This window comes from Narcine bancroftii, chromosome 8 (assembly GCF_036971445.1).
Source record: "Narcine bancroftii isolate sNarBan1 chromosome 8, sNarBan1.hap1, whole genome shotgun sequence".
Lineage (NCBI taxonomy): Eukaryota > Metazoa > Chordata > Chondrichthyes > Torpediniformes > Narcinidae > Narcine > Narcine bancroftii.
This window is the reverse complement of record NC_091476.1, coordinates 104,215,240-104,238,455: the sequence shown is the minus strand read 5'-3', so window position 1 is coordinate 104,238,455 and position 23,216 is coordinate 104,215,240. Positions and strand designations below refer to the sequence as shown.

General features: G+C 40.4%; 1 protein-coding gene across 3 annotated transcripts in view; it reads left to right on the top strand.

Annotated features, from left to right (window-relative positions):
- Positions 1 to 23,216, top strand: part of ddx6 (DEAD (Asp-Glu-Ala-Asp) box helicase 6) — a 41,646-nt gene that overhangs the window by 11,410 nt on the left and 7,020 nt on the right. For all 3 annotated transcript variants that reach the window (XM_069894679.1, XM_069894680.1, XM_069894678.1), the window contains 9 exons: positions 2,327 to 2,431; positions 3,416 to 3,545; positions 5,990 to 6,136; positions 7,559 to 7,653; positions 11,557 to 11,679; positions 12,961 to 13,089; positions 14,620 to 14,736; positions 16,274 to 16,337; positions 23,014 to 23,115. In XM_069894679.1, coding sequence (XP_069750780.1) covers positions 2,327 to 2,431; positions 3,416 to 3,545; positions 5,990 to 6,136; positions 7,559 to 7,653; positions 11,557 to 11,679; positions 12,961 to 13,089; positions 14,620 to 14,736; positions 16,274 to 16,337; positions 23,014 to 23,115 — 1,012 coding nt within the window. The remainder of the gene's footprint in view (positions 1 to 2,326; positions 2,432 to 3,415; positions 3,546 to 5,989; positions 6,137 to 7,558; positions 7,654 to 11,556; positions 11,680 to 12,960; positions 13,090 to 14,619; positions 14,737 to 16,273; positions 16,338 to 23,013; positions 23,116 to 23,216) is intronic.

Below are 23,216 nucleotides of genomic sequence, written 5' to 3'. Positions count from 1 at the left end.
TAGTTTTCGACCCTACCATGGAAAAAAGATCATTAATATTTACTTTATCAATGTCCTTTTGATTTTATAAACTTCTCTAAGATTCCCCCATTTGTTTGTTACTTTTCAGGAGATGGAAAAGAATCTCCTATTATAAAACCTACCAGTCCTTGTAACGTTCCCATAAATCTTTTTCACACTTATTAACTTAATAATATTGTTACTGTGGCTGGGTGACCTATGTACAATACTCCCAAAAACAATCTCATCAATGTTACAGTTGTAACATTTAATTTAGACGTACAAGCCATTTCAGCCCAAGAGTCCGTGCTGCCCAACTTACACCCAATTAATCTACAGCCTTGGTATGTTTTTGAATAGTGGGAGGAAACCGGAGCCCCCAGGGAAAACCCACACATATGGGGAGAAGGTACAAACTCCTTACAGGCACTGCAGATTTGAACCTCAGTCCTGATTGCTAGTTCTGTAAAGGCGGTGCACCTTGCTGATCCTGATCCTGTACTGTACCATGACTGGCGAAGGAAAAAATGCTAAATTTTGCCTTCATCACCCTCTCTAACATTCTCCTGTGATTGTCTGCCTGTACACCATCCCCCCCAACCCTGCCCCAAGTCTTTGTTCTACAATACTATCCAGGGCTATACTGTTCACCTTGTGTCCTTCCCTGGTTTAACCTGCCAAAGTGCAGCACCTTGCAGTTCTGAGTTAAATTCTGTCTGCAACTCCTTGGCCCACTCTCCCAGTTCATCTGAATCCTATTTAATTTTAAATAACCATAACATTTCATTATATCACCAGTTTTTGTCATCTGCAACCATATTAACCCTTTCACTTGCATTGCCAACTAAGTCATTAATATAGATGAGAGCCAACAGTGGACCCAGCACTGATCCCTGTGGGACGCCACTGGCCACAGGCCTCTATTCTTGAGTAACCACCCTCCACTGCTATTTTTGTTACCTACCATCAAACCAATCCTGGATCTCATGAGATCTGACCTGGACCAGACTACAATTCAGAAATTTGAAGAAGTCCATGTAGACATTGCCTACTCCCCAATCATCTTCAATTTTCTTGATAACCTCTTTCTTAAAAAAAAAACCATATTCATGAGACACCATTTATCATGCAAAAAGCCATGATGACTATCCCTAATCTGTGTTTGCTCTTTCAAATGAAAGTAAATTCTGTCTTTTGGAATCACCATCCAATAACTTGTTCCCTTCCTGCTTCACCTGATAATTAAGCACCAATCTTGAAAGCCTGAATTGTAATATCTAGACTCAACTATTCAAAAAAATAGAGAAACTATATACATGAATGTGGAAAGCTGTATTTTGACAATTGGAAATATTGCAGCTTTTTAAATTGGCAAGTAATTATTAGGTCTTTCTCCAAAGGAATATTTTTGGCTCCATAGCTATTGTGATTATGACCTTAACAGCTAACTTCCATAAATTGGGTGATGGTGGTTGTTTCTTTTATTCACTTCACACGAGGCAGTATAAAATTGCATGGTTAAGGTTTTAATGGACTTTGATAGGAACCAGCTTTGAATAAGATTGTTTCGTATGTAGGGAAGAGTTAAACAGATTAGGACTTTATCACCTTAAGAACAGGAATGGGTGGAGATTTGTTAGAGGTATACAAAATTATAATGGTTATAGATAAATAAATGTAAGTAGGTTTTTTCCACTAAGATTTGGTGAGATACAAACCAGAGGACATGCATTAAGGGTAAAAGGAGAGAAGTTTAGGAGAACATTAGGGGAAGTTACTTCAGAGAGTGGTGGGGGTATGGAATGAGCTGCACGCAGAAGTGGTGAATGCAGGCTCATATTTAACATTTAAGAAAAATATTGACATGTACATGGATGAGTAGACTGGAGAGATATGGAGCATGTGCAGATCAGTGGGACCAGACAGAAAATAGTTTGGCACAGACGATGGGGCCTATTTTCAGTGTTGTAATGTTCTATGGTGTTTGATTTCACAAGTTTCAAATAGTATAATTTTCTTTTTTCTTCAATTATTTATGAAATACAGAATGTTCACATAATTGGGGAAGAGAATCAAAGGGGGGAGATTTTTCAGACAATATCTACAACTGGGACAGATTTTTTAAAATGCTGAATGAATATAGACAGATGAATATCCAAAGCCTAGGTTTTCTTAGTACTGTATAGTTTGTGTTTTCTTTCACTGTTGACTCTGTTTTTGTCTTTTAACCACAATGTAGTCCCATTGAGAAGGTAGTCTCATACTTTAAGAATTGTAGCATTGTATACTATGCTGTGTAACATCAGCTTTGTTCCTTGATTTTTAGGATGTAACTGCCACAAAAGGAAATGAATTTGAAGATTATTGTTTGAAACGAGAATTGCTAATGGGCATTTTTGAAATGGGTTGGGAGAAACCATCTCCAATCCAGGTATGTGTACATTGTCTCTTGTAAGCTCTGTACTTGATCTGATCATCTCTTAAGGTTCTTGCTTTGTAAGAAGCAATCCTGTTAGTCTCATTTCCTTTCATTTATCTGATCTTGACAACTTGTTTCCTCTTGTACATATTCATCAGCTCCCTTGTTGATTCTTTTTTTTTAACCCCATTAACCTATACTGCGAAGTAATTTGCATCAACCTTCTAACTTACCAGCACATGTTTGGGTTGTAGAAACAAAACTTAAAAACCCAAACCCAAGTTGCTGAAACTGAAAGGCTGCAGCACTAACTGCTGCACCACTGTGGAACCAAAGAATGGCGAGATACTATACAGCTAAGTACTTGATGTTACATTAAGTATAAGCATTTATTTGTCCTGCATATCAGTCTTTAAGTTGAGTTTATTGTCATCTGATTGAACAAGTAGAACTTGGCAAAACACTGTTCTCCAGTCATTGGTGCAAATCAAACAGACATAAGATATAACACAGATAAATAGTACATATACAAGTATTATATTTATTAAAAAATAAATGAATATTGTTTTGTACAAATGAGTCTTGGATGTTTAGTCTGAGCAGTTCCTTTAGTTGTTCAGCATTCTCAATGCCCATGAAAAGAAGCTGTTCCTCAGCCTGATGGTGCTGGCTAAGGAATAAAGATACTCCTGTATTTTCACAGTGGGAGCAGCTGAAAGATGCTGTGTGTAGGGTGGAAGGGGTCATCAATGATTTTGCACAACCTCCTCAGACAGATCCTTATTAATCTGGGTGAGAGAAACTCTAAAGATCCTCCAAATTTGACTTCAATTTCAAAGTGCTCTTAATAGAGCTCCTATAGAAGGTTGACATGATGATGGCAGGCAAGGTTTTGCTGCTTGTTTTCCTTCTGTGAATGCTTTGTAACTTTAATGAGAACAGAAGCTTGGCCGAAGGTGCAAGGATTTTTGATTTTATATCCGTCATGTTTCTTAGGAGGCAAGTATTCCTATTGCATTGTCTGGCAGAGATATATTGGCCAGAGCCAAAAACGGAACAGGTAAAAGTGGAGCCTACCTCATTCCATTACTTGAAAGGCTGGATCTGAAGAGAGACTGTATTCAAGGTTTGTGATTTCTGATTAAAATTCCATTAATTGTAGTTGAGTTCCCCAATTTCATTCCTTCCAGTGATCCCAATTAGACAATACAGGAAAACAAGAGGGCATCTTCCTTAAAGCAATATTTAGTGTAAACCAGCAACCACAAAGGTGGCATATCACACAGGTAAAGATGAACAATGACTTTATTAACAAAAATTCACCTTCAAACTTTAATTCAAAATCCCTCCCCCCTTTTATAACAATGGCCACTTGTTACTATGCAAATTTCTATAAAAGTGTAAAACTAATAAATTCCCCAGCTTAAATATAACATGTGTAATTAAAGTAAGTTATATTTCCAACCAGCCCACAGACAAACTTAGACACAAAACACACAAGACTCACAAAACTTCGATCTCAACCGAAGCAAAGATCATAAACAAAATTCAGTTTGTTTGGTAAACTGAAGCCAAAAGATCTTTGAGAGAAAGAGAGCGAGAGCACAAAATTCGAAGTTGTTGTCTTGTGTTGCTCGCAGAGAGAAAAACAGTGGCTTGGTCTGGATCCTTCTGGCTGCCTTCGGAATGTTCATCTCTTTTAAAATGCCCAACATTCTAAACTGCCTCCCAGACAATGACTCATGCTTGGGCATCCTTCTGCTTCACAGCCACATCCAGTGGTGGTTTGTCTTCCAAGTCCAGAAATTTCTAGATCATCTGCACATGCCATTCTATCTCCCACTCTCTGCAGTCCACCTTCACCTTGGCTCTCAAAGGCTAACTGTCACTTTTTAACATAAAACTACACAACACATGGGTCAATACACAACACAGAACTCTGTAACATTAGTTATGAATGATGGGAGAGTGGTTACCTGCTAGATGTTTGGCCAGAATGAAGATTATTGCAGCAAGGGTGGATCAACTGAAAGGAGAGAGGAGAAAGAAAAGCGTGAGGAGGTAGATAGTTGGCCCAGCTGGAAATAGTTTCTTGTAGAAATCACTCCTGGGTTGTTTGTTGCAGAACATTTTTGGAGGTTAGAGCAGACCAATTTTGAATTCCATTTGTTTTGGTACAAATAATATGAGTTCCTCTGGCATTTGAAATTTTGAAAAGAGGGAAAAAAAATCAAAATTGCATCAGGACATTTTTAAGACCAAAACACACAAAATTTTATAGTTTTAATTATACAAATTAATTAAGGTTGACTGTTGACACTGAACCACATTAAGACGTGGCAATGAGACCAGGCTTACAAGGTGTTCAGTTAAAATAAAGAAGGAATAAAGAACTGGTACTACCAGAATTGATTTATAAGCAGAAAATTACACAATTGAAGGGAGATGATAACCTGAATCAGTGGAGGCAAATCAGAATTTAAGAAACCAAAGACTGCTGGGTTTTTAAGGCACCAACTAGTGCATATTGTAGAAGAGGAATTTGGAGAAATGTTCAAGTGCCATGGAATAGTAATGAGATTTTAACTAAACAAATAACAGATGACAACAGCATAAAAGGAGAGGAGTTAGGTGAGTTCAGGTGAATGTTCCTTGAACAGTTTATCTCTAGCCAAATAAGGACTTGGCTCTGGAAAATGAGTCTGGCTAAGTGGAACAAATGAGTAGGGAAATGTTAGGAGGTCATAATACCATAACATTTCCAAAGGAATTTGTAGGTTTGTATTTCTGCTCTATACCAAACATTTAATTGTGAGGACACACATCTTTTTTGTTGCCTTTTGGGCCAAAGAAATATATTTGATAACAAATGTAATGCAAGAATGAAAGGCAACAGTAAAGTTCAAAATTTCACACCAAGGTTTGTATTGGAAAGAAAGGAACCTATCTGAAGTCTATCTGGGTCACTCTAATAATCCTTCTCCCTGTTAAATATATTTCAGACAATGAGATGCATGACAAATGCAATTAGTGTTTTTGCAAGTTTGTATGTTCAGGTCTATTTGAGTTGTACATGGTTCCACAAACAACAATGAAATAATCACTTGGTTATCTGTTGTTCTTTTTTACCCCCCCCCCCACCCCCCCCCACAAATCCTTGATTCAATGGGACATTGGAGTGAAATGTTCTATGTGCCTCCAAGGTTGTAACAGCATGATATCTATTACATTCTAGTTCAATGTTTTATACAAAATTGCTATTCTATTAATTGTTGATGTATAACAGTATTATCGCAGATAATGTTCTGATCCACCAAGGATAAGCATGAACTTTCTCAACTGACGGCTAGGATTTTGCATGGTCGTGATGTGCACCTTGTATAGCTGACTGCAATTAATTTGCCATGGTTGCCATGTAGAAAGACCCAAGTGCAACATAAAATCTTATGGAAAGCAATAAAGTCCCTTTGTTAGATCAGCTTGACCTTTGTCAATAATTGAAGTTTTGTTGTACTTAACATCTTTGCTGTTACCTATTGGTCAATAACTTTTTTTTGCTTTAAAAAAAAGCTATGGTGATTGTGCCTACCCGAGAGCTGGCATTGCAAGTCAGTCAAATCTGTATTCAAGTCAGCAAACACATGGGTGGTGTTAAAGTGATGGCTACCACAGGAGGAACCAATCTCCGGGATGATATCTTAAGACTTGATGAGACTGGTGAGTATGTAACTTGATAGATTTGTCAAAACTTGTATTTTAAAGTAGACTATAAAATCAGCATTCATTTATCTGAAATCTCTTGTACTCTGGCTAGATTGGGACTCTGCTAGCTAACACATGCTTTGGATGATCTGTAAAATGATTGTCTCAATAAATGTATTGCATTGTGGAAGTGCAACTATGAATTTCAGTAGAGAATTATTTAAAAATATATCTACATTTTTAAAGTCTTTCAGTATGTGGACGTGAAAGATGTAGCTAGAAGAAAAGGATCAGTGCTGAATTCTTTCCATCTGTAACCATATTTATCATTTGTCAGAAAATTAAAAGCTCAAATTTTAATTTGCTAAATGTTGAAGCTTTACATGTAGCTTAATTCCACGATTTTTTTGTGAAAATAATTGATGGCATTGGACAGTCTCTAGGGTTTAGAAATATTGCTAGACTGGAGGGTGGGGGGCACTTTGCATTTGTGGCTCATTGCCTACTGTTTCAACTTGAAGGTTAATCCACTTAAATGGGCTGAAAGACTGGACAGAGACATGTTAAAGAAATGTACGTCCTGTAAAGCTCTTTTGTACCTGTAGCACTTAATAGCCATTCATTTTTTCGTCCAAGCACTTTACTCTTTCTCTATAACCCTGCAGATTAATGTTTACTGTTTTTAAGTTTACTGTTTTTAAGTTTACACGTATAGCCCATTTTGGCCTGTGAGTCCATGCTGCCCAATTTACACCCAATTAATCTACAACCCCGGTGGGTAGGTTTCAAATGGTGGAAGGAAACCAGAGCCTCTAGGAAAACCCCACGCAGACATGGGAGAACGAATTTACAGACAGTGCGGGATTTGAACCCCGTTCGCTGGTGCTGTAAAGGCAATGCGCTAACCTTTACCCCAACCGTGCATTGTAGTTCTGTTTTTAAATAAGTGATTGTTGAATCTGCTTCAGCCACCAATCAAGCTGTGCATTTTGGAACACAATCATCTATTACATGAATTGTCCTTGAAACACTAATCAATGTTTCTGAATATGGAACATCTCTATTTAAATTTCCCTTGCTACTCTATAATCACTTCTGTGGGAAACAAATTGGAGTATAGTATATTGTCTGCATTATCGTTGGACAATTGTCTCAATTTAAAAAAAAAATGTTGGGTTCCGTCACTTTAATACTGAAAAAGACATTCATTGAAAGATCAGTGAGCTTTGTTTAACTATAGATGGTCAACTGAATTTGTCTTTGTAATCTGTGTTTATATGACAAATTAATAGCATTTTAATTAAGTAATCCACTGCCAAGATCAGTCTGTGATTGTAGTTACAAAACAAGATTGCTTAATTGTTCACAAATGTCCTATGTCTAGAGTTGTAAATTTGCATTTGAAATTACTGTTAAGAACTTTTTGTTTAAATGCAGTCCATGTGGTGATTGCTACACCAGGAAGAATCCTGGATTTGATTAAGAAAGGTTTGGCTAAAGTGGACAATATACAGATGATTGTGCTTGATGAGGTAATTTAATATTTTTTAAATAATTTAAGTGACATTTTTATGTGAAATTTTTTATTTTAAAAAAAGGTAAAGACTGAATGTCTCCAGCTAATACCTCACTGAAGGCTGCTTGTGTTTGGTTAAGGTTTACAAGTATCCCAGCAGATAAGATTATGTGTTGGAAATCATCTGACAGGTAGCATCATCAGTGGAGAGAAATAAATTGATGTTCTATCAATTTCCTTGCATTAATTCTAAATATGAAAGAATGTTGACAAAACAAATTTCCAGCACTTGCTGTATATCAGATTTCCAGAACATAGAAAAGTACAGCAGTGGAATGGACCCTTCAGCCATCTATTCCTGTGCTGACTGTGGTGTCAAATTATACTAATCCCATCTACTTTCACATTGTCCACATCACTCTTCTCTGCCTGTTGGTGTATCTGTCTAAACTCCTCTTAAGCATTGCTATTGTATGCTTCTAGAATCTTTCCTAGCAGTGTTACAGGCCCCTTCCAGTTTGTGTGTTTCTTTTTTAAAAAAGTTGCCTTGCCAGTCTCCATTTAACTTTCTCCCTCTCACCTTAAACTAGTTGATAACATCCCTCTGGGAAAATAATTATCTACATCCCTTTATAATTTTCTATACTTCTATCAGGTTTCCTCTGAGCCTTACTGCTCCAGAGAAAAGAATCCATATGTCCAACCTTTCCTTGTTGCATTCTAATCCAGGCAACATCCTGATAAGCCTCTTCTGCACCTTCTCCAAAGCTGCCACCTCGTTTCTGTAGTAGGATGATCAGAACTGCACATAATACTCTTACCAGTGGTCTAACCAAACTTTAAAAAAATTAATGCGCAACATGATTTCTCAACTTTTGTATCAAGCCTGGCTGTATGCAGCCTTTACCACTTAATCCACTTGTGTTTTGCCACTTTCAGAGAGCTATATTCATGCACCCCAAGATCCCTCTGTACAGTGCACTGCTTCTGAGTTTATAATTTAACATCTGCTTTCCTTTTGCATTTGACCTACCAATTTGTTATCCTGATTAAACTTAGTCTGCCATTTCTGTGCCTAATTATCCAAGTTCTATCTCTTGAGAACCATCCTCACTGCCCATAACTTGACGGATTTTTTTTTGTTGTCACCTGAAAATTTGCCAATCAGGCCTAAACTTTATCCAAATGGTTAATGTTTATTAGAAACCGAGGTTCCACTACTGATTCTTGCTGATATGCTCACAGACCTCCAGACAGAAAAATGCACTTCCATCTTCCTGCCAATTTTGGATCCAATTTACTAACTTGCTAATAATCCCAAAGGTCTTGATCTAGGTGAGCCTACGATTAGTGCCTTAGTCAAATGCTTTACTGAAGTACAAATAAATATCTGCTGTGGTACTTTCAATCATGTCTTGTGGGGGGGGAAGGGGGAAACTATCTAAACTTTAACCCTAATAAGTCCCTGCTTTTCCAAATGTTAGTAAATCCAGTCATTAAAAATCTTCAATAATTTGACTGCCCCTTGTCTTGGGCTCACTGACCTATAGGTTTAGTGGTTTGTCCCTGTGCTACCCTTGAACATTTTTGGCTATTATTTAGTTTTTTGCTACCTCTCTTGTGGCAAAAGAGATAAGTGGTCTCTGAAGACCTTGGCAGTATGCTCCCTTGGTTTTCTCAGTATCCTTTGCATAGATCCCATCTGGCCTGGGGACATCCTTTAATTTTTTTCAAGACTCCCAACACCATTATCAACATATTCCAGTACATCTAAAATATCCTTTTTCTTCAAAAACTAGCTCTCCGTTCTATTATTAATAAACCCCTTTGATTTGTTATTTTGGATACTGCTTTGATCCCACTTTGCATTAGTCTATCTCCCTTTTTAGATGCTGCTCAACATTAGGCCAGGCCTGCTGTAATTACCATTAAGCCAACTAGATGCTTTTTCATATTTCTAATTGCCTGTTGGCACATACTGTGAACCATGAAAGTCTGCAGATGCTGTGATTGTAGTAAAATCACATGCTGGAGGAACTCTGGTCACACATAGAAGGTAAAGATGAATAACCATTACCGGCCTGAGCCCTTGAAGCTATGAGTAAAAAGCAGGCAGGAAGAGGGGTACTAACCAATAACATAATGTCCTCAGCAAAGAGGTACTCACCTTAAAGAGTGACTATTAATGCTGTTTTTAAAAAAACAAACTTGGAGGCTGCATTTTCCATTAAGGAAAATGGCTAATTTGATGTCCAAATGACCTTTAAATTTATTTGCAATGTTTCAGGCACTCTCTGTCCCCTTTCTAGTCCTTTGGCTCCATCATGGGAGTCAAATTATCTATGGATGTCTTATCACAAACTGACTGATTCCTACATCTCTTCTCACCTTGCACTTTAAAATAAGTAAATAAATAAATAGATAAAACAACCCTTTTCTTCCAATTCCTCTGTTTCCACTTCAGTATTCACAGTATGAAGCCTTCCATTCCAGGGCAATACTTTTTTTGAAAAATTGTCTTTTCCCTGCTCTGCTGTTCTTGATGGAGCTCTTTGACTTCTCACATTGGTGCTTTCATTTCCCTGCCCTGGCCCAGATAGAGCAAGGGCAGAGTCCCCTTGATCCTTGTTTTCCACTCAGTCAGCCTCCACCTCTTATTCTTTTGCCAACTTCAATGCCCCACCACCAGCCACATCTTCTTTTACCCACAGTTTTCTGCTTTTCACAAGGATCCATAACTTTGATCTGTTATTCTCTCTATTTTCACCCCCATAATCACTTCCTGCTTTAATTCCAGAAAGTGAAAATTTTTTATATACATCTTCCCCTTTCCCTTTGCCTTTCCAAGTAGGTTTTACATGTATATCATCCAATCAAATTACTCCATTCAATGTGGCCTCCTCTAGATCACTGAGACTAATCAGAGATTGTATAAATAGTTGCCCAGCACACGTGTTCTGTGGATCTAACTAGAATTTCTGGTTGCCACCCATTTTAATTCCCTTCAATATTCCCACACAGACATGTCTGGCCTCGTCCATTGGGAGGTCAAATGTACATTTTTTTTAATATACTTGATATAAAACTACTTAACATGTCAATATTTCATACTCAATTCAAATGCATGTGGTATTATAAAAAAAGAAAGTAAAGAAATACAAAAGAAAGAAAAACCTACAAATCCCCGACCCCCCCCCACCCCCCATACCCTACAAACTTTTTTTTAAAAAAAGGAGAGACAAGAAAACCACAACAGAACTATTTCACTTTCCAATATTTTAAAGCATATATTACACCTATAAGAGAGAGGGTATGTTCGAGATTCATTTAAATTTTAATAACCAACAGTTTGTAAATATGGGCTCCATATTTCACAGAATGTATATTTATCTCTTGTAATTTTCTGAAGTGGAGTAAAACTCTGAACTTCTGCATGCCATCTATCCATTCTCAAATAGGCCAAATGTAAACTTGAAGAACAACACATAATCCACTTGGACAATCTTAGACCCAATGGTGTGAATATTAAATTTTCAGATTTTTAGACCCCCACCTCTACCAGGTTCCACTGTTACCAGCTACTCCTTCCAGTGTCTCTCCACCTGTCCCACCTGCTGTCCAAAACCCTGTCTTCTCTTGGCCTCGTCTCCTTTCCCCCCCCCCCCTCCCCTCCATATAAACTTGCTATTTTCACTTCTACTCTTGTCTCTATAAAGGATATTGACCCTAAGCATTGACCATTTCTTCCATGGATGCTGCCTGACCCACAGTCCTTTCAGCTTCTTTGTTCATTCAGTAACACTAGATCATTTGTCCCTAAATAAAATGTTTTGTTCAATTCACTTTTTGATACTTAGCTGAGTAATTCTATTCTGCAATAGTCAATGTAACTCTAGATTTGCCTGGACCTTCTATTTAGGCAGACAAACTACTGTCGCAGGACTTTGTACAGATGATGGAAGATATAATTTCTACATTACCAAGAACCAGACAGATCTTGCTTTACTCTGCTACGTTCCCACTCAGTGTACAGAAATTCATGGTAAGAATTTTTCACTTGAAACCAATATTTTTTTTAAAAAAAAACCTTTAGTATAAAACCTTTCTCCTTTCCAGCATGTGGGCCTTTACAAATGAACCATTTTAAGCAATTGAGTAATGTGTAGAAAATCTGGATTAAAGCCACATTTCTTACCCCTCCAAATGACTAAGGAATATAATTATTTCTCTTATTTAATCATTTGTTCCCTTTTTTCACCAGTCATGAAATCAGTAGAAAATGTATTTGATTTCCCCCCCCCCCCCCCCCCATGTTGTAAGAAGGTTATCTGGAAGTAATCATGCATTGCTTAACATCCACAATACGTTCTATGAAATAGGACGCTATGTGATTTGGATGTTGTGTGAACACCATATTATATACTTGGAAAAGCTCTATGGGCTGTATTGACTGAGCCAAGATATTGTACAGTACTATATTTCAGCTAATTTATCTGGCAAGGTTAAGTAGGTTAATACTGTACTGTATACATAATATACATTGTAAATATACACTACTGTATACATAGGCTAATATGTAATTTGTATTTACTACAATTGGAGTTTGCATTGGTAACATAGTGTTGGGTGAGTCTGGAAGCTGTTGTTGGTACAGTTCTGTTATGTCCCATTCTCCGATAAGGATTTCTGAACTCTTATGACCTTGTGGGACTACGGAAGTATATCCGGTTGGACGTTGCCAGAAAAGACGTTATGCAGTGTATGACTATTAGTTCAGTATGCTTGTTTAATTTAACTGGACATATTGCATGTGCCTTAAAGTGGGTTATATAAAACTTATTTCTTGGGCTGTTTATTGTTTCTGCCTGGTTACATCAATTTTTGTTTTTAAAAACCCTTTTCTGAAAAAGAAACTTGAAGCTGTTTTCTGTTGCTCTTTCCGGATATCATGTGTACTTCGTGGTTTCTACAACAAGATACAAAATGTCAAAAATGGTGCCAAAACATGTCCTAAAAGGAAATTTGGAAACAGACCTTCATTAATATTTTGTTGTATAATGAAGAACTTCTGAATTATTTGTAGAATTTTAATTACAAAAATGAAAAGTTTTGTAATTTGAGGGATATCTTTGCTAAATTATCCCATTTTTGACTTGTATGAGTAAAGTTGCATGTGAGAGCATTAAATCTAATGCAAGCATCTGAAAGAACACCATCGATTTTAGTGTTTTGAAGTGTCTTTAGAGTTTCATACTGCATAATTACATCATTGTTAAAGACTTAAAACAAATATTGTAAAAAGTGTGTGGCTTTGTTTTGGCAGAACTCGCATTTACAGAAACCATATGAAATTAACCTGATGGAAGAGCTGACATTGAAAGGAGTAACCCAGTACTATGCCTATGTTACAGAACGGCAGAAAGTGCACTGTCTCAACACGCTCTTTTCTAGGGTAAGAGGGTGAAAATGTAGGGTTTTCTATATTTAAGTAATTGGGCTGATCTAAAGAGCAGAGAAGTTGGACTTTAGGTCTGTCAAGTCTTTTAATAATATCATGACTGATCTGGCTGTGGACTCAACTCCAGCCACCTGCCCTTTCTCAATAATCCAGAATTCCCCTACTTCTCAAAAATATATCTATCTAATCTTTAACTATGATGGAGTCATTCACACCATAATAAACCCAACAGACGATGTTTTGGCTGAAATTGAAGCCCATGTTCTATTCATGCATAATGAAGCCTGATATCCAGTGCAGTATTAAATGACTGTCTTTGCTTTTCTTTGGGTAAAGAGCAGAAGTTTTCAATTTTTATCAGTAATCAAATGATGTATTGGATGCATTCACCAAATATTTTCAAGTTCAAATTTGTCAGTAAGTGTACAACATCATATACAACTCTTAAGCTTTTTCCTGCAGGCCAGGCAGAATTTCTACTTCTTGGTAACTATAAACTGTACTCAAGAAAAAAGAAATGTATACAAAAGAAAAAATGTAAACAAACTGTGCAAATACAGAAAAAATCTTTGTCTGTTGCATAGGAGTTTTATGGTTTTGGGGTAGTAACTGTTACTGAATTTGGTGGTACGAGTCTAGTGACACCTATACTTTCCTGATGACAGCAGTAAGAACAATGTCCAGAACAGTGTGGATCCTTGATGATTGCTGCTGCTCTCTGACGGCAGTGTTTCCATGTAGATTTTCTCGATGGTGGGGAGAGTTTTGTCTGTGATCTATTAGGCTGTGTCCACTACTATTTGCAGGACTTTGTGCTCAGAAATATTGGTACCCCAACACCAGACTGTGATACAGCCAGTCAGCTTTTCACTGCATATCTGTAGAAGTTTGCCAAGGTTTCTGAATTTTCCACGAACTCCTGAGGATGTCGAGGTGCTGATGTGCTTTCTTCACAATGACATTAGTATTTTGGGTTCAGGAAGGGTTCTCTGAGATGGCGACTTCCAGGAATTCAAATTTGCTCACCTTCTCCACTTCTGGTCTCCAAATATTCATTGGATTTCTGAAGTCAACAATCAGCTCCTTGGTTTTGGTGATAATGAGCCAAGTTTTCAATCTCCCTCCTATATGCTGATTCATTGCCCCTTTTTATACAATCCACTACTGCGCTGTCATCACCAAATTTGTAAATGTTGTACCTAGTCATTCCACTAATAATCACTTTCAGAATCTGCTCCGTGCATTGTAGTTGGAGACCCAGTGGATCAAAGCATGATGTACATGCAATAAGCTTCAGAATTCATATGGGATGTATGAGAGATGCTGATCATTTCTCTATGCCCAGAAGTCAGACTAGCATTGCCCACATGCTTCTCTCTTGCCCTTTTATTTAAAGAATACCATTGCCAAGAATGTGCCTCAGTTTGACTGCATCTCAGTGTGATTAAGATATTGAATACTTAGTGAGAGTGAAAAGACAGATATGGGTTTTAAAATTGTACTAATTGATTTTATTACTTTCAGCTTCAGATAAACCAATCAATTATATTCTGCAATTCTTCCCAGCGAGTGGAGCTGCTGGCCAAGAAAATCTCTCAGCTGGGTTATTCCTGTTTCTATATTCATGCTAAAATGAGGCAGGTGAGTTTAAAAAGGACACAGACTGAAGCTTGCTTTTATGAACTAGTACAAGTTATGGAGAGTTTACAAAGTTTTAAAATGCCTACATCAGTTCCCAGTGTGGTCGTACAAATTTGTAATCCGAATGGGTAGGATGAGGAGACAACCTAACAAAAGATGGAGGTGGGGTGGGTGGATGAATCCTCCAATTGTCATGTAATATAATAGTCCCATGGGTGTAGATATGCCTTTTCTGTTCCTCTGCTCTTGTCTATTCTACCTGAACACAGCTGTGATATTTTTCTTTAATGAGCAATGCCATTCTTCTTTCATTCTCCTGTTTTATCTCATCTGAAACCACAGAAGTCTGGAACATTGAACTGCCAGTCCTGCCCCCCCTACAACCAAGTATCACTGATGGCCAAAATGTCTCAATGCCACATGCCAATCCACCTTCTAAGTTCGTCTTTATCTCCTACAATACGTTCATTGAAATTAATTCATCTGAGAATTTCCATCACAGAATTCTTTTACTTCTGATGATGCACACATTCTTCATCTTTTTCCCCTATCTTCTCTGGTACTATGGTGCCCTTCTGCAAATCTTCTTCCCCTCCCCCAGAGCTGCACAAGCAAACCTTTCTGCAAAGCTATCCGTTTTCTTTCCCCCCCCCCCCCCCACCCCTCTAGTTCAGATGCAGACCATCCTATTGGAACAGCTTCCACCTTCCTTGGAGGAGCTCAGTGATACAGAAACCTGAAGCCTTCCCTCCTGCACCATCTCTTCAGCCACAATAGCCCTTGGCACAGGTAGCAATCCTGAGAATACAACCCTTGAGGTCTTGTCCTTCAACGTAGCGTCTAACTCCCTGAACTCTCCTTGACGAACCTCCTCATCCTTCCTACCTACGTCTTTGGTTCCTACCTGGACCACAACATCTAGCTGCTCACCCTCTTTCCTGAGAATGGTATGAACTTGATCCAAGATGTCTCTGTCCCTGGCCCATGGAGTCAACACGCCATCTGGGATGCTCTTCTCCACAGAAACTCTTGCCTGTTCCCCTAACTATGGAATCACCTATCGCTACAGCTTGCTTCTTCTCCCTTCCCGTCTTAGCCAGAGGGCTAGACTCCATGCCAGAGACATGACTACTATGGCTTTTGGCTGGTGATCGACCCCTCCAACAGTATCCAAAGTGGTGTACTTGTTGAAAGGAACAGTCACAGGAATGCTCTGCACTTCTGTTGATTCACTTTTCCTCTCCTGACTGTCACCCTCCTTCCTTCTTCATGCCTTCTAGGTGTGACAGCGTCCTTGTAACTTCAGTCAATTATCCCCTCTTCCTCCTGAATAATCTGGAGTTCATCCAACTCCAGTTCCCTAACCTTATTTGTAAGGAGCTGTAGTTGGATATACTTCTCACAGATGAAGTTGAGGGATCCTGTTGGCTTTCCTAAGGAACATGTATGTTTTCTATTAAGAGTTTAAATACACAATCCTTGTAGATTATTAAAGCAAGTCATTTTACTCAGTTGAGTTATCAAATCTTTCCTACAGGAGCATCGTAATCGAGTGTTCCATGATTTTAGAAATGGAATGTGTCGCAATTTGGTTTGTACTGGTAAGTGTTAAAATAACCATTTTTACTACTGTATTGAATATTTTTGGTTGGCTGCTCTTGCTTTTGTGAACCTGCATACTTTAATATTTCATGTGCATTTAGATTCTAGGTTTTCCATTCAAAGGGATGGAAAATTCTAGTCCTTTTTCTCTGCTCTGGAAGGAATACTATTGCATTGCATAAGGTGCACTTAAAATATGGTTTGTAGATACTGCTAGCTTTGATTCTCAGCTAATTGTTTGATTTGGTGTTTTGTGAAGTCTATAATGATTTGAGTAGGTTAATACAGCTTAGTTTTAAAAATCTAAGGTGATACTCTTAAATGAAGCCTATGAAGTATTGACTGTACTTGGGCTTCTTAATGGATTTGGTAATTTAATAAGACAGGAGCAAAATGGCCATTCAGCCCATTGAGTCTGTCCTGCCATTTAATCATGAGCTGATCAATTTTCCCACTCAACCCCATTGCCTGGCTTTCTCCCCATAACCTTTTTAATGCTCTAATCAAAATCCTATCAATCTCTGCTGTAAATACATCCAATGAAATGGCCTCCACAGCTGCCTTGGGCTCCAAATTCCATAGATTTACTACCCTCTGGCTAAAGAAATTCCTCCTTAACTCTGTTCTTAGCTAACATTCTTCAATCCTGAAGTTGTCCCTTTGACTCTCCCACCTTGGAAAACCATGTTTCTACATCTACTCAGTCAATGCCTTTCAACATTTGAAATGTTTCAATGAGATTCTCCTGAATTCCAATGAGAACAGGCCAAGAGCTGTCATGCTCCTCCTATGATAACCCTTGCGAACCCTGTCCAACATTATTATCCTTAAATGAGGACCTCAAAACTGTTCACAATATTCCATGAAGTCTCACTGGTTCCTTGTAGACCCTCAACATCACATCCCTGACTTTGTATTCTATTCCTTTTGAAATGAATACTAGCATTGCATTTGCTGCCTTCACGATTGACACAACATCCTGCAGGAGGGCTCCCAGGTCTATTTGCATCTGGGGATTTTCAATTTTCTTCCCTTTTTTTAAAAAGTAATCTGCCTGTTTTTTTTTTTCTCCCAAAGTGCATGACTGTACACTTTCTGACATTGGGCTGACAAGTGGAAAATGAAATACATTCTCCTAATCTGTCCTTCTGCAGTCTCCCTATTTCCTGAACACTTCCTGCTTCTCCACCTACCTTCTTGTCATTGGCAAATGTGGCCACTAAGCCATTCATTCCTTAATCTAAATTATTAATATACAATATTAAAGGAAGAGGCCCAAACATAGTCACTTGTACTAGCAACTAGCAGCCAACTAGAAAATTATCCCTATATTCTGAGTCTGTTTCCTGCCAATCAGCTCTACCCACACTAGTAGTATTACCATGACTTGTTAAGTAGCCTCTTATGTGACGCCTTGTCACAGGCCTTCTGAATCCAAATACGCAACGTCCATTGTATCTCCTTTATCTAGCCTGCTTGTCATTTCTTCAAAGAATTCAATAGGCTTGTCGAGGAAGATTTTCCTTTAAGAAAACCGTGCTGGCTTTGGCCTATCTTGAGATGTGCCTCCAAGTACCTTATCCTTGACTATTGGTTCCAGCATCTTCCCCAACCACTGATATCAGACTGACTGTCTTTCTGCTCCTTCCCTCCCTCCCTTGAATAGTGGGGTGACACTCGTGATTTTTCTAGTCCTCTGGGACCACACCAGAATCTTATCAATTCCTGAAAGATCATTTCCAATGCCTTCACAATTTCTACCGATACTTCTTTTTGAACCTGAGGTAGAATCTATCTGGTCTATTTAACTTTCTGAGCATGTTCTCCCCTGAAATAGTAACTGCACTCACTTCCCTTCCCTGATGCCCTTGACATCTGGCACACTGCTAAAGTCTTCCACAGTGAAGACTGATGCAAAATACTCATTTAGTTCCTCTGCCATTTCCATATCTCCCGTTATTATTTATCCAATTTTATTTACTAGTCCTGTATCAACTCTCGCCATGTTTGCTCTTCGTATTCTTGTAGTTGTTTGTATCCTTGTAGCGCATGCTATGGCAGAGCGTGAAAGCAAGACTGATAAGAGGGGAGTACTGTCGATTCTAACTTTATTGCTGGTTCGCCCTGCCTTTAGATAGGCCTGGTGGTTATGCGCTTCTGGTTGAAATAACGTCACTGGCTTGCTGGCCATGGATAGAACAGTGTTCTTGTTGGTGCTCGCTGTTTCCCACTGTGCGGCTGGAAGCTTGTGAAGAAAGCTGAACATGCCTGTTTGCCATGTTCAGACGCCATTTTGCATGTTGGGATGACTTGGGCTGCCACACGACCCCCGACCCCCTCCCCAAAAAAAAAACAGCGACCTGGGCACTCCCCTTGGTTTTGGCGGCCTGCCTCTGCAATGTGGGGCTGGTGGGTTGATCAGCTGGCTAGTGTCCAAATGCACTACTAGTTTGAGACAGTCAATGGTAAATGTCTAGCACACGTGTAGCCCTGTTATGCCTGACCACCTGGTATGGCCCTTCGTACAGCTGCTGTGGCAGCCCCTGGTGTGCCCCATATCGCACAAAAACTTATGCACAGCTTCTCCAGTCCTTGGAGGTGAACGCCTTGGGCTGTGTGAGGGCCAGTGTGCCCAATCGTTCAGTTTCTTGAGGTCAGCTGGTGGTGTTTCATCTATTTCTCTGATGCAGCCAGGGCTGCTCCTTACACCATTTCAGCTGCCACGGCTTAGAAATCCTCCTTGGGTGCAGTGTGGATACCCAGCAGGACCCACGGCAATTGGTCGACCCAGTTCGAGCCTTTGAGTCGAGGCATTAGTGCTGCTTTGAGATGCCTGTGGTCCACCAATCTGTTTGCCTGGGGATGGTATGCTGTGGTAGAGTTGGGCTCCCACGAGGCTGGCCAAAGCCCTGAAGTGAATTGTGCACCCCTGTCTGATGTGAGGTGATTTGGGACTCTGAATCAGGCCACCCATGTTTATTATGGCTCTGGTGCAGGTTTCTGCCAGTGGGACTGCTTCCAGCCTCCTTGTGAGGCAGTCCACCATTGTCAACAGGTACTGTGCCCCCATGATACTGGCAGGGTCCCACAATGTCTATGTGCACATGGCTGAATTGTTGATGTGCCGGTTCAAATGTTCGGTGTGGCGGGTGCGCCTTATTGTGTGTCTGTACCTTTGATGTCTAGCAGTGCTGGGTTGACCTGCTTGCGGAAGCTGTACCAGACTAACTTGTTGGCTGCCACCTTGACGGTGATTCTGATGGCTGGGTGATTCAGATTGTGCACTACATCAAACACCGGTCGTCTCCATGCTGCCAGGACAATGGGGCAAGGTTTGCTGGTCAAAACATCTCAGAGGAGTGTCTGGTGGCTAGGGCTGATGCTGACGTCCTCCAGTTTGACCTGTCTCTGCCGTTCTGTACCCAGCAATATCAGGGTCCTTCTGTTGTGCCTGGACCAAGGCTGAGTAGTCGATTCTTTGGGATAGGGTCAGTTTTCTGGACAGTGAGTTGGCCACCACTTTGGTCTTCCCAGCAAAGTGCTTTATATTTGTGATAAGCTCGGATATATAGGAGAGGTGCTTCTGCTGCCTGGCTGATCAAGGGTCCGACACTTTATTGAAGGCAAAGGTCAACTACTTGTGATCTGTGAAGACCTTGAATTGCCTCCCCTCCAGGAAATGTCTAAAATGTCAGACAGCTAAGTACAATGCCAGGAGCTAGTGGTCGAAAGCACTGTACTTGAGCTTGGGGGGCCGGAGGTGCTTGCTGAAGGTGGTTAGACTGCCATTGCCCCCCCGACTCAATGCTCAAATACACCCCTGACTACTGTGTTGATGAGTCCACCGTTATGCCAGTCGGAGAGTCTTTCCTCTGATAGGCCAGGAGTATTGTGTTGGCAAAGGCATCTTTGGCCTTCTGGAACGCTTCTGAAGCTTCCTCATTCCACTCGACCTCTTTACTTCTCTGCCATCAGTGAGAATAATGGGCACATGATGTGGGTTGTCATCTGTATGAAGTGGTGGTAGAAATTAATCATACTGGCAAATTCCTGGAGGCTTTTCACTGTATGTGGCTTGGTGAAATGCCTGACAGCCTCTACCTTTTCGGGCAGAGGTTTTGCCTCATTTCTATTGATTCTATGGCCCAGGAATTCTATTGTCTCTCGCCCAAACTGGCATTTGGCTGGGTTGATGATCAGGCCAAACTCACTGAGGCGGATGCTTTTGTGGCTGCGTGTTCTTGGTGGTTGCGGCTAGCTATCAGAATGTTCTCCAAGTAAATGAACGAAAACTTGAGATCCAAGCCATGTCCATCAGCCTCTAGAATGTTTGAGCTGTGTTTTGTAAGCCTGAAAAACATCCTCAGGAACTCAAACAAATTAAAGGGTACGATGAAGGCAGTTTTAGCAATGTCCTCCACATGGACCAGCTTATAGTCTCTTATGAGGTCAACTTTGGAGAATATCAGTTCCCCCTGCAAGTTCAGAGTAAAGTCTTGTATGTGGGGTACTAGATACCGGTCTGGCATGGTGGCCTCCTTGAGGCAGTGATTATCCTTGCACAGTCTCCATCCTCCGGCCACTTTTGGTACCATGTGCACGGGTAAGTCCCCAGAGACTGTTGGACTGCCACACTATCCCATGCTCTTCCATCTTCTGGAACTTGTCCTTAGCGAGGTTTAGTTTCTTGGGGGTGGGGGTAGGGGGGGACCCTTAGCGAGGATGTGGTGCTATACACCATGTTTTGGTTCTGTTAAAGTAAATTGTGCTACCACAATGGAGGGGAATTCTGCCAGGATACATGCAAACTTGTTATTGTCATTGGTAATGGAATGTAGGTGCGGGGGCAGGGAGCTTGGCACCTGCAGGGGGAGGGTCTGGGAGGTCCTGGCATGCATTAACCACTGCCCTTTTAGGTCCACCAACAAACACTGAGCCCTGAGAAAGTCTGCTCCTAGTAGAGACTGCTGCCAGGGTGAACATCCATGTGAATTGGCTGTTTCCAAGGCAAAGTGGAATGTTATTGGTGCTGAAGCTTCGGATGTTGGAATTATTGGTGGTCCTGAGGGCTGGGCCTGGTTGTCCGTTGTGGGTGTCGCAAGTTGAGGGTGGCAGGATGGTGATCTTGCCCCAGTGTCATCCCAAATGTGGAGAAGACTGTCTCGTTGGCCGGCTGCCGCACCACGAGCAATGGTCAACTGTGGCTTTCCCTGGAAACTCGGGGCGGGGCAGCATTGATGGGCCTCCAAACTCCTTTGGTGATGGAAACAGTACTGCTCACCTGGTGGAGGGGAGTCCGTTGGCCTGCTAGTCATCAGTGGTGATCTAGTTGTCTGCTGTGCTCAAGACCTTGTGACTTGGTCTACCACAATGTTGGGGTCTCTCTTTGCTCCCCAGAGGACTTCTTTTTGAGCCGCAACTTTCCTGGGGTCACTGAAGTCCTCCTTGGCAAGCAGCAGTCGGATATCCTCCAGTAGTCGCTCCAGAAAGATCTGCTTGAAGAGCAGGCAAGACTTGTGGCCATTGGTTAATACCAATTTCTTATGAGAGTGGATTGGGCCCTGTCTCCCAAACTGTCCATGTGCAGCAGTCGGGCAGCGCTCTAGTGTTTGAAAAGCCCGGAAAGTGCTGGTTAATAGCTCTTTGATATCCACATACTTGCCCTGCTCTGAAGGGGTGCCGGAGGAAATCAACGACCCTGGTGGCTGTGTCCTGGTTGAGCGAGTCACCAAGTAGTAATACCTTGTGGCATCGTCTATGATCTGTTGAATCTGGAATTGGGCCGTGGCCTGCTTGAACCGTACCAGCGGCTGAGAAATCCAGAATGTTGGCAGTTTCAGTGAAACTGTGTAGTGTTGCTTGTTCATCATCGGCTCCAAAGTGCCGTTTGGACTGGTTGGGCTCACCAATGTAGCCTGTGCTATGGCAGAGCATTGAAAGCAAGACACTGACATGAGGTAAGTACAGTCAATTATTAACTTTATTGCTGGTTCGTCCTTCCTTGTATAGGCTTGCTGAGCCTGGTGGTTCTGCTTCCAGTAAAAATGACTACCAGTTTGCAGGCCGTGGAAAGGCTGGCATTCTTGCTGGTTCTCACTGTTTCCCACCGTGTTGCCAGCAGTTTGTGAAGAAGGCTCTTGTCGGATCACCGTGTTTGGATGCCATCTTGCATGTCGGGATGCCGTGGCCACCACATCCTCATTATTTGCTAGCCTATTTTCGTACTTCATCTTTTCCCTCCTTTTGGGTTTTTAGTTAACTTTTGTAAAACTTCCCAATCCTCTATATTCCTAATTTTTTGCTTCCACGTATGCCCTCTTTTGTTTTTACGTTGGCTTTGACTTACCCAGTTGTGACATTTTTCCATTGGAATATTTCCTTTTTAGTATGTATGTATCCTACTCTATCCTCATTTCTTGCAGAAACTTTATTTCTGCTCTGCCATCCTCCCTACTATCACAACAAATAATGCAGATTAAAGGCAAATACCTATGTCCACTCTGAGTGTTTTCTAATTTAAAAAAAATATATTGGGCCTTAAAATACATCTGATCTATAATGAGTATACTTTTTTAATCAGTAATGGATCAGTTTCTTATTCCATAAATGTGCTTCCCATTTTCCTTTCATTGCATTCCTCAAATAAGTTTTATCCTAATTTTTTTCTCCTTCTAGATCTGTTCACTCGTGGTATTGATATCCAAGCTGTGAATGTTGTAATAAATTTTGATTTCCCAAAGATTGCGGAGACCTACCTGCATCGTATTGGCAGATCGGGTGAGAATGCATCTTTTTATTCTTATTTGACTTCCAAATTCCAGCTTGGCAATGCAGTCCATTCCCAGGTTAATGTGTCAGAATAAAATTTGGTTATTCTT